Source organism: Diabrotica undecimpunctata, chromosome 8 (assembly GCF_040954645.1).
Source record: "Diabrotica undecimpunctata isolate CICGRU chromosome 8, icDiaUnde3, whole genome shotgun sequence".
Taxonomy (NCBI): Eukaryota; Metazoa; Arthropoda; class Insecta; order Coleoptera; family Chrysomelidae; genus Diabrotica; species Diabrotica undecimpunctata.
In genome coordinates this window covers 27,797,226-27,812,994 of record NC_092810.1, presented here as the reverse complement: position 1 = coordinate 27,812,994, position 15,769 = coordinate 27,797,226, and the positions used below count along the sequence as shown (strand labels likewise).

The following is a 15,769-nucleotide window of genomic DNA, read 5'->3' as shown; positions in this document are numbered from 1 at the left end:
TTATATCTTTTTGGATATTCTAGAATCATCTGGTAAGAGATCATGTTCCAATTTGTTCTATTACTTCTATATAGATGTTCTCGATAAAAATATCTGTTCGATCCACCGCCATAATCATTATTTCGAGAATGTTCGACCGTAAAAAATGGTCAATTTCTGCATTCTGGAGAATTCGTTCATTTTTTATTGATAATTTTGTTTACATTTAGGCTTTTCAGATCAGAATATATAATTAAATTAGTAACTTAACATTCTAATTTAATAAACTACACATTTTAAACAACTATAACCCCACTTATATTCGTAAAATTCTTAAAATGACACTTGGAATGGAGGGTATAGTGTGTTGCCTAGTCACATGGCTCACTTAAATATATCTACAAAATCATAACTACTAAAATGCAACTTTTTACAATTATTATATGCTAATTTCTTAAAATGCCCTCACATAAATATATTTTTATAAAATTCTCTAGTATATAACTTATTTAAAACAACCAAATATCTAATATTATGTAGTATATAACTTATAAATTATTTTCTATAAACCCTAATCGTATCAATATATATATAATAAAGTTTTATTTTGAGGTTGCAAAAATTTAATGGATTAACCTCATGTTGTAAGTTTTTATACTATTTTTATATAATGTTATTTAATTCTAATTTCATTGTATTTACTGATACCATATTTTAGCATATCCTGAAGAAGCAAATAAATTTTGCGAAAGCTTGATTAAAGAACAAAGAGTTTCACTTTCCTGCCCTATTAATGACTGCAACCTCAAAATAAAACTTTATTTTACATAATGTGTCAGTCAATAATACCTAATTACTTTATATATATATATATATATATATATATATATATATATATATATATATCACCATGTTGAATGTCAATCTTATATTAATTGATGTTGTGAAAAAAGGATTGTTAGTTAAATTTGTGCTGAATATTAATTTGTAGTTTAGACAAATAAAACTATCAAATAAAATAAAATATGACATTGAGAAATATATTATGTGTTTTATTTACGTTGTATAATATTTGTTATTTGATTGTTATATATACACAGTTGACCACTGCGACCATATCAAATGCTCACGGATATAAGATCATATAACACAGATCTATTTGTATTATCTTTTTTATAAACACAAAATATTATAATAATGATACAGTCTAAATGTTGTTTTGACTTCCAAATTTTTGATTTGATTAACTTATCAAAACAATAAACTTTGTGGTTTGGTAATGCAGCTTTACGTTACTATTTGACGTCATGACATTGACCTTTAAACGCTTTTACATTTAAATATTTATTTTAGGACAACTGATAATATATTTACCTGCATAAACAAAAGTTCCAAATTTAGCTCTATCTTGCAACGGTGTCCACGAGCTCAATAGGCAGTGGATGCTTGGAAACAGGAAACCCTGAGTCAATCCGGTGACGATTCTACATAATATGACACCACCGTAGCCCATCCAAGCTCCAAGTACAGGAATCAGGCAACAAAACAGACAGCCTATAAAAATGGCTCCTCCTAGGAACCATTTGGGACCATAATGTTTGATTAGTACACCTGCAAAAATCTGCAAACATATGTATCCCCAGAAGAATGAAGATAACATTATGTTCTTGTAAGGTAGCCATTCTGGATATGTCTGAAATACAATTAAAAATTGGTTACTATATAAAAAAGCTACGCTGTTTATTTAATTATGGATAAATTTATCAACAAAGGAAGGCAAATAAAAGATATCGAACCTAATGCGTAATATACAGCATAAGGTTCATACTGCATAGGTTCATAGGTTATCGCATAACTGTGCGCTGTGCTGCTCATAACTTAAATCTGGTAATTAATGATGCAGTAAGAGAGGTAGTTATTAATATGCAAAACAAATTTATAATTTTTCTGGCATTAGTATTAAATGATGGAATCTATTTTCAAGTGTTATATTTGATAAGGAAGGGCTAAAAATAGCGAAACAAATGTCATAGAATGGCATGGTTGACGATATGTGAATATTTCTTTTCGTATATTATTTACACATTAGAAAGGTACTGACAATAATTTGAAAAAGGAAGCAAATATTGTAGCAGAAAAGTGGTCCAATTATTCTGAGTTGATATGCGTGCTGCAATTTTCTTGATTTCTATAGCACCAATTTTTTTGTTTAATCCATATCCCACTCTGTTAGATTCGGAAAGATTACAATTTCCGTATTGTAGCATTTGCAAATTCTTTGAAGTATATATTGAAATCCCCTCGTACGTATGAAAAGACGAAGTAATTTTTTAAATTTTTCTTAGTGTCGCCGAGTAAAATGAACCATTTTTAGAGTTGTTTATATTTCCTCGGTATTCTTTGTCATAAAACCGCTCGAAATATGCGTTTTAAATAAACCTCCATTTAGATCGCTGAGAAGTTTTTGCCGGAAAGATAATTGTTCACTCTCGCTGAGGTGTAATCGAGAGCGGTGGGCCTCAGCGTTATCTCCAAAATTCTACGTCGAATTTGTACGGTTTTCTCATTCTTTGCCCTTTCCATGGAAATCTAGTGTGTAGTGGAGTATAGCAGTAGCAGTATATCATAGTAGTAGTTCAATTATAGTTACAATTGGACTGAAATTTGAAATGTTGCCATTGTGTCCAGCTGTACCTATTTCTGTTTTTAAGAAGCGGAGTTTCCAAAGTTTGTGTTCCAGTGTCCCAACTTCCTTTTCTTCATGTGTCGAGAAATTCCCAGTCCAGTTCTCTCAGAAATTCTAATATATCCAGTTCCCGACCCCAGACATTATGCAGAGTGAAATTTAGTGAAATTCAAGGTAACCTTTTGTGATTAAATCTTAAAGTAAAGACAGACATTTTTTTAATAATAATAATAGCTTTCATTATTTCAAAAGATAATTTTTTATTTGCAATAACTTTTTATTGGCCCAGTTTGTTTGCCCATATTAGTTTATAGCCCAGTAATATTTGTAAGTTTATGGGACATAATTATGTAAGTTTTTTCTTCATTATTATTTTGGTATAAATCTCTGTAACTATTAATATAGTGTTTTTTGTGCAATCTGTATTTTTGTAACTGTTTGTGGTGAGACACAATAAATGTTTAATTTATTTCTCCGAACCATTTTGTCTTTTTATTTTAGAAAATCCTCCTAACCATTTTTGTATTTCTAATAATTATTTCAATAGTTACAAGTTGTTGTAATCGTTATAATTTGGTACCTCGAAGCGGCGTCCATTTTAAATTGTTAGAGGTCCTTCCTGTTGTTTGTTTTGTTTGTCCATTTGTTCCAGGAGATTGATGTCAGTACCCATTTTTGTAGTTGCTCCAATCCAACCCCATTGTCATTCAACTTATCCACGACCAAGCTCTCCAAACAAACCCTGAGTGCCGTTCGCACAGTATCGTTGATTTTGCTTGCCCTATCTTCACCCCAGTAGTTTCTGTCCCCAGTTTTCAAATACCCTATAATTATACCCTATGTGGTAAGCAAAATTGTTTCGTTACAGTATAAATTCAGAATGACACATTTTGTGTAAAGAAGTATGGTCGTATGGATTAATTTTTAATTATATAATTGAGGGCGTGAGGGTGGAAAGTCCGCCAAAACAATTCAAAAATTTTACAGGAGACCAAAAACCTGGATATTATCAACAAATATTAAAATTCGTCACGGTATGTTTGTTTTAACTTTCTAGCTATCAGCGGTGAATTAGTTAATGGGCAGATAAGATTCAAATGATTTTTCAATTTTATTAAAAACATTTTTGACAAAAATGGATATACTAGTACATAATAGTACATATTCTACACAAATATCATTATTACTTTACTTTTTTTTACTGACCTAATATCAATTTTAATGTTTTACTTACCGGTATACTTTTATCCGGAGGATCTTCTGCTGTCATGGCAAAAATCGCAATACTCAGTATTGATCTGACAGCATAACATATATTAACAACTACGAAAAGCATTACATATTGAATGTGTCGAACGCCAAGCCAGCTGCCTACAAAGAATAAAATAATTAGTGATATATCACGAAAGTTTTGAAAAAAGTTTTATCTAGGGAACTAATTTAGAAAAACGTAGTTCCTTAAAAATTTTAAGGGTATGAGTTAGCTTAGAAAAAGGCGGCAGCGAAATCAACTTAATTTTGTTTGGTATAAAAAATTAATACATGGTAACTATTTTTATTCATCCCTATGACCTTTTAAACAACACCTGATATCACATTGGCACTTTTATTTAAATAAAAAACTAGTTATTACTTAAAAAATTTTAAAATCCTTTGTAAAAGGTATATATTTAAAAACCCAAACGGGCTGTGTTAGACAAAACGTTTTCGGAATTCATCATTCCATCATCGGTGTCTAGGAGTACATGAATGTAGCCACTAAATTTATGGGTAAAAACCCGTTAACAAATAATTAGTTACATTTGTTCGACATTATATCTTATAAATAATCAGGATGTTAAAGTTACCGTTGGATTAGGTAACATGGCGACATATGACTCCACGTTGAAGTTGCAAGTCCTGAGACGGTGTGTCTACGAGGACTTTATGGAAGCAACTGCAAATTTTTTAATATATGGTATACAGCCAAATACAGGAACGTAGATTCCTTGTGGATTTTAGTTATTACATATTACAGCTTGGAGATGGTCCATTTATCCGATCGATATATCGGCAATAGTAGTTAGTATGGGGGTGTTTGGAAAACTTGTTCTGAAGCTATTTTCTTGTGGCATTTTAAATTAATTACTATTTAACTGGGAATAAGCCACAATTAAAGGTTAAAATACAAAAAAGGTTAAAATGTTTGTATTTGGAAAACTTAGTAAAATGGTGCTTATATATGACCTTATTTAGTTATTTATCTTAATTCGTTATTTTATTGTTTATCGTCATTATCTTCTTTAAATTTCACACGTTTAAATTTGCTATATTCATATTTTTTTGTCAAACCTGAGACCAACTTGCAATTACATTACCACACGTCTGGGAAATCATTATTTTACCCTAAAACGCTCAAGATAAGGGCTTTGAAAAGATTAATTTTTTGAGGAACTTGTCTAATTTATTGTGTCTCTCAAATAGGGTGTGAAGGCGATTTTGTAAATTTCACACAAGTGGGATAAGAAGTGAGTAAGACCTCGTGGTGCAAGCATCCACCGTTACGTCGAAATATAATTGCGCTGTTTGTAGCTGATACCACAACAAAACGGGGTAAGTGTGTTTCTTTTGTGCTGATAATAATTTATGAATTATGCCAATTGAATTTTTTTACAATCATACACAATCATTAGCAGAGGATGGGGCACGTGGGCGTGGAAAAATTTTTCGGACCGTGGGAAAAAGCGGGATCCTTTGATGCCAGGTGTGCAGTTGTTATGTCTTGACATGCACTTCTGTTTTGTACATTTTGAAAAGGCATTTGATAAGGTTCAATATAAAACTTGTAGAAATATTAAAAAACAAAAGTATTGACAGCCGTGCTATGAAAATTATATCTAATCTATATTGAAATCAAACTGTCAAGGTAAGAGTTGACAACCAGAACACCCGAGATATCAAACTACAGAGAGGAGTCCACTAGGGTTGCGTACTGTCATCACTACTCTTCAATGTTTACAGTGGAGTGGTATTTAAAGCGCTCTCAGATTTAATAGAAGGTATATCTATCAAGTTTTAGAGATTAAGATCCGAATTGAAATAGCAAGATCCAAATTCATTAAAATGAGAAAGCTCTTAAGCAACCGCCACCTAAGCGTTAACCTTCGATGGCACCCCACGAAATGCTACGTACTCTCTACGCTACTTTACGGAGTTGAAGGGTGGAAGTTAACAGCAGCAACTATAAAGAAGTTAGCGGCTCTAGAAATGTGGCTGTATCGACGCATACTGAGAATACCTTGGACAGATAGAGTGACCAACACAGAGGTATTAAGAAGAATGGGTAAAGAGATGGAATTGTTAACAACTGTTAAAAGGAGGAAAGCGTCATACCTGGGCCATGTGTTCCGTAATGATAAGTACAGTCTGCTACAGCTTATCGTGGAAGGCAAGATTGAAGGTAGAAGAGGTTTGGGTAGAAAGAAGAAATCCTGACTGAGAAATTTGAGAGAATGGTTTCAAATACCAGAAGCCGCGAACATAATACATGCGGCATAAAACAGAACAACCTATCGTTTGATGGTCGCCAACCTTCGGTAGAAGACGGCACATAAAGAAGAAGGAGAAGTTTCGAATAAACTGCGTTTTGCAGACGATACAGGAATAATAACGGATAATAGCAATTATTTACGGAACGGGACGCAACGACTTAATGAATGCTGTCATAAATACGGACTAAGGATGAATTTGAAAAAAAAAACTAAATGCATGATCATAACTAAATCAGCAAATGCCAACATCTAATTGATTGTTGAGGATACTGTAATGAAGAGTGTGGATCCCTACAAATACTTAGGAACATGGATAACATCAAAAATGTAGACCAAACCAAAGACATTAATACACGTATTCAAAAATAGCACGTACATAATTCCTTAAACTTAAAAAATTTCTTTGTTGTCGGGATATAAGGTTAGGACGACGCCTAAGAATGGTTCGGTGTTACTTACGTATTCACTACTCTTTTTATGGCTTGGAAGCATGGACATTAAAACAAGTGAATCTAAATAAGTTGGCCGCTTTTAAATTTTGATGTTACAGAAGAATCCTACGAATATCATTGACTCAAAGAATGTCAAATGCAGAAGTTACTAGAAGAATAGGAAATGAAGCTGAAATAATATTGACTATCAAAAGAAAACTTGAGTACTTAGGTCATGTTATGAGAGGGCAAAGATACTCATTATTGCAGCTTATTATGCAAGGCAAAATTCGAGGAAAGCGAAATGTGGGAAGACGAAGAATAGAGCGGCAGGCAAATCGCATAGCCATGATGATTTCCAAACTTCGATAGAAGATAGAACTTAAAGAAGAAGAAGAAGTGCAGTTGTGGTACGTGGCAGGTGTAACAGGTGAGCGTGGGATTTTTCTTATCGGCGGTATCCTTTGATGTGGCGCCAGGTGTGGCACGTGTCCAGGTGGGTAGGTATGGCACGTGCCAGGTGAGCGTGAGAACTTTCTTATAGACGGCATTCGTCTTCTCGTCTGGTACAACCAGGAAAGTAGGTACGATGGCACAAAAAGTACCTACAGAAGAAGAAGCCAGGAAGCCAACAGCAGAAGCCCACGAATCCGAGAGGAAGAACCATTTACATCAGGCGGTGCAAGAGCGGGACGTCGGGAAGAAAATAAGATACCTAACAGTTTGAAATGTATTTTAATAATGGCAATAAGGTTTTTATTTTTTAATTTTATCTTTATTTTTATTTTTTATTTTATTATCGTCTGGTAGCTATCAGGTCGTCTTTTCGACTATACTTTCGACAAAAAGACGCTGACGTACGATCTTTCCGTCTGTTACTTCTTGTAATATACAGGCTGTAGTCAAAAAGTCAAAACAATTCATGTTATATGGAGGATAGTTGCGAGATGTCGCTGTAAGGGATTTTAGCGAGTAGAATAAAGCGAAATAGAAAAATCAGCAGTCATTACATCATAAGGCAGCAATATTAGGGATGGGATAAGTAACCTTATTATGGATGGGGATTATTAGGGATGGGGGTACATACAGGGGGTAGTAAGAACTTGCATCTGATCTTTAAGCAGCTTTTTCGTGGAATTATTGGCTTAAAGTCTATAACCAAGTTTTTGACTTTGTTATTGACTATATGGGCCATAGACGTTCCCCAGTGCGACAAAGAAAACTGACGCAAAGCAGTCGCTGCATCTCTGTCTAATGGGCCTAATTTATCGACCATGTGGCATTGGTCATTTAGGTCACGTGGTCGATTAACCTGGCAAATTAGAAAGAGATGCAGGAACTGCTTTGCGTCAGTCTTTTCTGTCGCACTGGGAGAACGGGCTGGTATTGGAACGATCAGTTTATCTTATATTAAATGTCTATGATAAAACCTGTAAAGCAATGATCATTGCTTCACAGGAAATGAGGTGGACTAGCTCAGGCATTCTGGAAAAACATAACTGCAATATTTGCTACAGTGGACATCCTACCCGATACGAATTTGGTACTGGATATATTGTAAGCAGCAATGTCATATAACATAGTGTAATTGATTTTAAAGCTATTGATCATAGGATGTGTCGAATAAGACTTAAAGGGAAGTTCGCTAATATTAGCATTATTAGCATCCATGCTCTAACGGAAGAAAAAAAGGATGATGAAAAAGACATGTTCTATGAGGCACTAGACCGAGAGTACGATAAGTGCCCAAAAAATAACATCAAAATAATAACAGGAGACTAATACCAATGTCGAAAGAGATAGAAAAGAGAACCTTCACGTAGACTTTAATGATAACGGTCAGAATCATAAACTTTGCGATGTCTAAGAATATGGTAATAGCCGGGACACGAGTTCCCCATAAAGATATCTTCTTCTTCTGGTTCCTATCCGTTTCGGATGTTGGAAATCATATTGGCAATCATGACCTTGCTCGCTGCGGCTCGAAACAGCTCCGTTGAGGTTTTCTTAAACCATGTTCTTAAATTCCGCAGCCATAAAGATATATAAAGCACGATTTAAAGAGAGAATATCCAATTTAAAAAAGGAGATCGGAAGAAGGAGAGAAAAAATCGACATTAATAAACTAAAACATCCCGACATTGCAAATGTATACAGACAGCAAATAGGAGATCAAATAAGGACAATAAACTTAGAAGAAGAAGACATTAACCAACTATTGGCAAATATACGAGATATTGTGTTACAGAAATCAGTTGAACTATTGAGCAAAATCAGGTCAGAAAAAAGAATTCATTTGATCATAAGTGCAAAATGGCCACAAATAGAAAGAACGCAGCATATCACAAAACCATCGACGCAGGTTGTACACGGAGAAAAAAAGAAGAGTATATACATCTAAGAAGAGAGGAAAAACGTATCCATCGACGTAAGAAGAGGGAATACGAACAGAACACTCTCAATGAGATACAAAGTTTATTCGATAAAAATGAAACGAGGAAAATTTTGCAGCAATCCATTACCTAATAGTACTTATATGGCAGAATGAATTGGTACCAGAAATGTGGCTAAAGGGAATAATATGTCCGTTGCATAAAAAGGGTGATCAACTGGAGTGTAAAAACTATAAAGGCATTACTCTGTTAGCATTTGCGTATAAAATCTCCGGCAATGTATTGTTTGAAAGACTTAAACATTTTACAAAGGATATTGTTGGTCAATATCAATGCGGATTTACTACTGGAAAGTCAACTACACATCAAATTCAAGCACGCAGGCAAATTCTAAAAAAGTCACTAGAATATAACATGGATACACACCATCTCTTCGTCGACTTCAAAGAAGCCTATGACAGTGTGAAAAGAACTGCATTATATAATGCAATACAATGCTTTGACATTAATAATGATCTAAGACAGAGGGACGCACTGGCGTGTCTCCTCTTTAATGTTGCCTTGGAAAAGGCAATCAGATAATTAAATATTAAAATGAATGAAACTATTTTTAATAGATCGACGCAAATTCTCGTATTCGCTGACGATATAGTTATTGTGGGCAGAAGTGTTTTACAAGATATGCGGACGCGACAAGTGAATTAGGACTTGTGGTAAACGAGGAAAAAACCAAATATATGTTGGTTTCTAAAAACCCTCGAAATATCCAACAGAAAATTCAAATTAACAACCATACCTTTGAGCAAGTCAAAGAATTCACATATCTTGGATCGCTTGTAAACGCAACAAACAAGACAAGCAACGAAATAAAAAGACGCATAGCAATAATAGCAAATATAACTGTTTACGGTCTCCAGAAACATTCAAAAAATAAAAATATAAAACGTGCAGTAAAGCTCAATATATACTAGACCTTAATAAGACCGGTTTTGATATATGGGGTTGAAACGTGGATTTAATTTCAAAATGATGAAAGACTTCTTGGTATTTTTGAGGGAAAAATTCTTTTCTTTGAGAGAAAGATTTTTGGGGCCGTAAATGAAAATGGGCTATGGCGTCGAAGATACAACTTTGAACTATATCAGTTAAACACCGATCCAGATATTGTGAAATTCGTTAAAGTGTAGAGTGAGCTGGACACATTGCTAGGATGTCAGATCACTAATACCCGAGGAGATTAACATTTTTAAACCCAGAGGGCACAAAAAGCAGAGGACGACCACGAAGGAGATGCATAGATGATATGGAAGAAGACCTACAGATTCTAAGGGTCAGAAGATGGAGGGAAGTTGCCAGGAATCGACAGGAGTGGTGACTTCTTTGTGAGCAGGCCAAGATCCATTGATCTCTCGGATTCTAGAGGCACTTATGATAATGATAAAACCCGTAATAAATTCTAGTCCAGTTCTGTGGCAACTATAACATACATCATAATTTTTTCTGTCGAATTATGCCGTGGCTTGTCCATCGTACTTGTACGACCATGTCGCATAGTTTGTAGATGTTTCTAGGTTAGTAAAGTGTACGAAAGTTACAGGTCTACCAACCGTCTATTGTCCTACGCCTAGGTTAGGGTTGCCATATCTTAGTCAAGGATATCCAAATTTAAATTGCAGAATACTCGTCTTTATTTATCCCATCCCAGGTAGTATTTGTTAGTGTTATCATATGTTTAGAGCCTTACTTACTGTTTAAAGACAGTAGGCACTTGGCATGGATACTGACTCTATGACCCATTCCAATCCGCGCTCGGGACCGGCAATGGCAAATAAATAGTTAATTTTTATTTAAATTCACTTAAAATGCGTTTATTTTTAGATCTGTCGTAGTTTGCAAAAAATGTTAATAGGAATTCATTTTTCAATTCTAATTAGCAAATTAATTTATCATATTCAGTTATATTGTTGTGATTTTCCCACGTCAAGTGCATCTCAACCTGCTAACCCAAGCGTGAATTGGTCAAGGCAGTTATAGCACCGATTTAAACTTGAACTCGAAAAACAATTAACGCATAATTTGAAGTATTAATAATAGATTTTTTCTACTGTGAAATTTATGTGCGTCACTATTATGAATAAATAATATTTATATTTTTAAGGTATACCATTGTTTAGTACTGCAAATAATATAACAATTTATTGACGTAGGTATTAAGTAAAATACCTGTCCCCCAAAAATGTACTTTTGTCTTACAGCACGAACCGATTATTGGTATTGGAAGAAGATCATAGTAATTTTATAGATATGCAATATGTGTCATAGATATGCGATTCTGGAAATTATTTCTTTTTTAATTATTATATTTACGAGCCCCTTCCCATATCAGTTGGCCCACCTATGGAATTTGCAGTTTAAGACGATTACAATAAACAAATTATACTCTGCTTGTTTTTATAAGTTCCCATATTAATTAATATGGCTATGCCATCGAGCTAAAAGACAAAAGAGGGAATGTAAAGGTAGTGGGGGCAAAAATATTGTTAGACAGGAAGTGCCATCTTGAGAGGCCACATTAAACAAGGAAAGCGAGACTCTTTCCTTGTTTAAGAAATCAAATTTAGTTGGGTTATATTATTGTTGATGTTATTGTTTGTCCCAACTGTCATATGAAAGATTATTTGTATTTTCTATTGAAGTTTTTTAACAATTGTTTCACATTTTAGACTATTATTGTTATTATTTAATTAAAACTTTATTGTGTTCTAGTGTTAAAAAAAGTATTTTAGGTGTATTATGTATTAATATTATGTAATATAACAAATAAATAGATAAATTAAAACCCCTACACCACTGTATGATTATTGTGAAGTGTCATGAAATTTAAATTTGGCGCATTCGCATTTCCGGATATGTCCGCCATCAGAGGCCACTTTTTTGGTCTCCTTTTCATAACGATTAGATTCCCTCTTTTGTCTTTTTGCTCGATGAGCTATGCATTCACTTATGTCAATAATGATTTTTTCATAATAACGTTAAATCCAGAGGTAGCTATGGAAAAATGACATCAAAACAATAATATTGTTAGTTAATGTCAAATGTATTTTGTAGTATTGTACAGCTTTATTAATTTTTTTAATTCTGGAAAATCCAATTATCGCGAATATGTTACAACTGTCAAGCTATAGTGTAAGAAATATAGTCAGAAGTTACAAAACTATAGGTTTGGTCGTCACAAAATGTAGAAATGTACAAAAAAGTAAAATAACTGAAACAGATCGAAAGGAATTAAGACGCATTATAGTAAAAAATCGACGAGCAAATTATATGGAGTTAAGCGTTTTATGGTGTGACGATATTGGAAGAGACGTTTCTAGATCAACAAGTCACCGGTAGGCCTACAAATTAGGATTTGGTACTTACAAAGTAAGTTTTATAGCTGAAAAAATTAGTGCGAATTATTTTTAATAAATTTAATTTTATTTTAGGCTAAGGAAAAGCCACATTGGGATTCAATACAATGGAGTGATGAATCCACATTTGTGTGTGTGTTGTCAACAAATGGCTTCGACTGTTTGTTGACTGACGAAAATGACCCGAGTATCATTTTTAACGATTGTACAAGTCTCACAGGATGGGTTAAATTAAATTGCTTGCTGCTTCGCTTTGGTTTAGACTATTGTGATTTTTTTTATTTCTATCGATTCTCTGATTTCGCGTTTTCTTTGAATTTAAATGTTAGCTAGCATCGTAGTTTAGCTCAGGTTTATTGTATGTCCTATGTTTGAGATATGTTGTGCAAGTGCGACGTTTTTTCTCTCTCCTTTCGATAGCAATTCGATAGCAATAAACAAAATATTACTTACATTCCGGTACAAGAGTTTTTATATAGTAATTTGTGATACATAGTTCAAACTATCCCGTATTGCTGATAATGGGTGATCTTCGGTCAATGTTGTAACTGTCTGACAATTTAGGCGGAAGTTTCTTGAGGGGAGAGATGTTAACAGATGATATAGGAGTAAGGTATATGTTATTGTTTGTTGAAAGAAAAAGTAATGTTTTATATTATTTAAATTATTAAAGTATTTATTTCTAATTTATTACAATTCAACAGATTTTTTTCTCTTACCAATTTGTGGGTTGTTACTTTGTCTGCTAAAGCAATTTTATGCATATTAATAAAGACAGACATGTAATATTGGCATAATTACTATAACTTTTTTATCTGTATCCTTATAAGACAGAACCCTAATATGGGCTTTTTTGTAATTTCAGCATTTAATTTACTTTGTACCACTGACCTGATGATGCTTTGCAAATTTTAGAAAGCGAAACCGGTCGTCTTGGGTAGTAAAATTAAATTGATTGTAAGTCTAATTTATTTCTTTTACTTCTTTTTTAAAATGGACTCACACAAGCAACACATTCATGATTTACTAAAATTGCATTTCATTTTTGATGTATAACAAAAATGATGAATGAAATAGTTAATATCATATAAACATCATTTTTCAGATTTGCATTTAAGACAAGACAAAGGTACACTTGAGAGTCTAGAGTTAGTCGAGGCCCAAAACAATTTGCTCCTTACTTTAGTTGGAGTTTTATTATTACACATTGGCTCCAAACTTTTTGACAGGTAGTTATATTATTACACAATTTTTTAAGTGTTTCGGCACAGAATAGAGCTAAAAGAATCAGTAGGCTATTTCGAGCGGCGGCACTTTAATGTCTATGTTTCATTTTTGTCACGACATATTCATTTACCACGCGCATATTAATGACAGCGTGTGTTATACTGCTCAACATAATTTTGAATAAACTGCTCGAAAATAAATAGAGAAATTCATTATGACTCATAGCGACCTAATATTGAATTAGATTTAGGGAATGACGTATACTGTATTTACTGTTACTGGTGAGAAATATCAAATAATGAAAAAAAAAAAATTTCTTATAGGTGAAAAAATAATGCATTCAATTTATAAATTATATTTTGAAGATTTCAATTTTACTATAATACCAATTATAATAAAAATCTTTTGGTACTTTTGTATGAGAAAGATTTTGTTTCCTAGTGAAGCACCATCCCAAAAAATAATCCTATAACTAAATAACGAATGAAAGTTTGCAAAATAACCATCTCTTTTTTTTTTCAAATCCACATCACTCTTTAGAAACTTGACTGAGTAAATAACAGAGCTCACTTTTTTTATGAGCCTGTTGACATGTTCATCCCATTTGATGTACTTTTTGTGCAATGTGATTCCAAGAAAATCTACGGAGGTTCCTATCGTAAATACTGGTCATCGCAAGATATAACTGCAGGAAAAATTAGTCTACTACGATCTGTAGTAAAAACAAGAACTTAGTTTTACTGATATTGAGTAATATTTATTACAGTTTCACCAATCGATGACTTTTTTTTATTATTTCAGTTGTATATCTACTAATTTCCTCAATATTCGACCATGACACTATAATATTGTGCCATCGGTATATATTACCAGCTGAACATGGTTTAACAGACTTATGACGTTAGGTAAGTCGTTGATGAAAAAAATAAAGAGAAGTGGTCCTAAAATATACTCCCTCTGAGACTTATATCTCTATGGTTTTCAATTTTGGAGCATATTCAACTTCGCCAAGGTTAAGGACCACTCTCTATCTACGATGTGTATAGGTAGATAGTGGTTAATGTCATTTACATCTTCCTTTTGAAAGAAATGACAGACTGTTTTGTTCTCCACATATGATGACCTCTATCTAACAATTGGGGTCATCAGAAAGTGAGGAGAATGTCTATATTCAATCTAGAACTCGCTGATTTCTCCCTTTCGCATTGGATATGAATATTAAAATAGAAAAAATAAAAGCAAGAAACTCTATTTTAAAACAATTAAAATCACACTGATAATATACATACATCTACTTCTCATCAATAATATATATCAAATAAAACATGAGTGACAAAGATAAAAACAATTATCTAAGGTTAAGAATAATTAACATAAAAAGCGACGAAGTCTTTGAACAATAAAAAACAAACCTATTATAAACGTAAACATAATATAAATAATAAAAGGATATTGCGAATCAATCATCGAATGAATTCGCTTAATTGCAGTGAATCACAACACGATTGTGTTAACAAAAGGCACCAAAATATTTTATTTGAGTAATGACTCACCACCAATTGCTACAAGCCAACGATATAAAGAAAAGAATTTTATCATACACTACGTATAAAAGTTATAATATGAAAAATATGAATAATTATAAAAAAATATGTAAGTATAATAATAAAATCAATAAAACTGTTCATAAACGAATGTTACCAACAATCCATAGCAACAAAACATAGATACTCAAAGTTTATAATTTTAAAACTAAAGTAAAATGTTAACGAAATAAAGTTTAATTTAAGAGTTAAAATCACGACACAATGTGAAATAAGTTAGCACCAAGTAAACGTACATGATATGATGCAGCAAAAAGATGCATCGTTAGTACGTATCTAAGGCAGGTCTGTCTTTTTAACAAGACAAGAGCAAAGTATGGTAAGGTAGGACGCACCCTTAACTCCGACCTATCTAGGAGGTACTCTTAACTCAAACACACGTCTGTATCATTTGGCAGATGGTATTTATCGCCGGTGTCATTTCGTTAGCTTCTCTCCCGAAGCTGCTACCAGAAATACAGGTGAACGGGTGAGGCTCTATCAACAGCGCATATGGGGTTGTTGGTACT

The 15,769-nt window shown here is 33.2% G+C and overlaps 1 protein-coding gene across 2 annotated transcripts in view; it reads right to left on the bottom strand.

The window, feature by feature from the left end:
• LOC140447335 (putative inorganic phosphate cotransporter) overlaps window positions 1-15,769 on the bottom strand; it is a 71,794-nt gene that overhangs the window by 9,926 nt on the left and 46,099 nt on the right. For both annotated transcript variants that reach the window (XM_072539938.1, XM_072539937.1), the window contains exons 2-3: window positions 3,900-4,036; window positions 1,354-1,672 (exon numbers count right to left, since the gene is read on the bottom strand). In XM_072539938.1, the coding sequence (XP_072396039.1) occupies window positions 1,354-1,672; window positions 3,900-4,036 (456 nt within the window). The remainder of the gene's footprint in view (window positions 1-1,353; window positions 1,673-3,899; window positions 4,037-15,769) is intronic.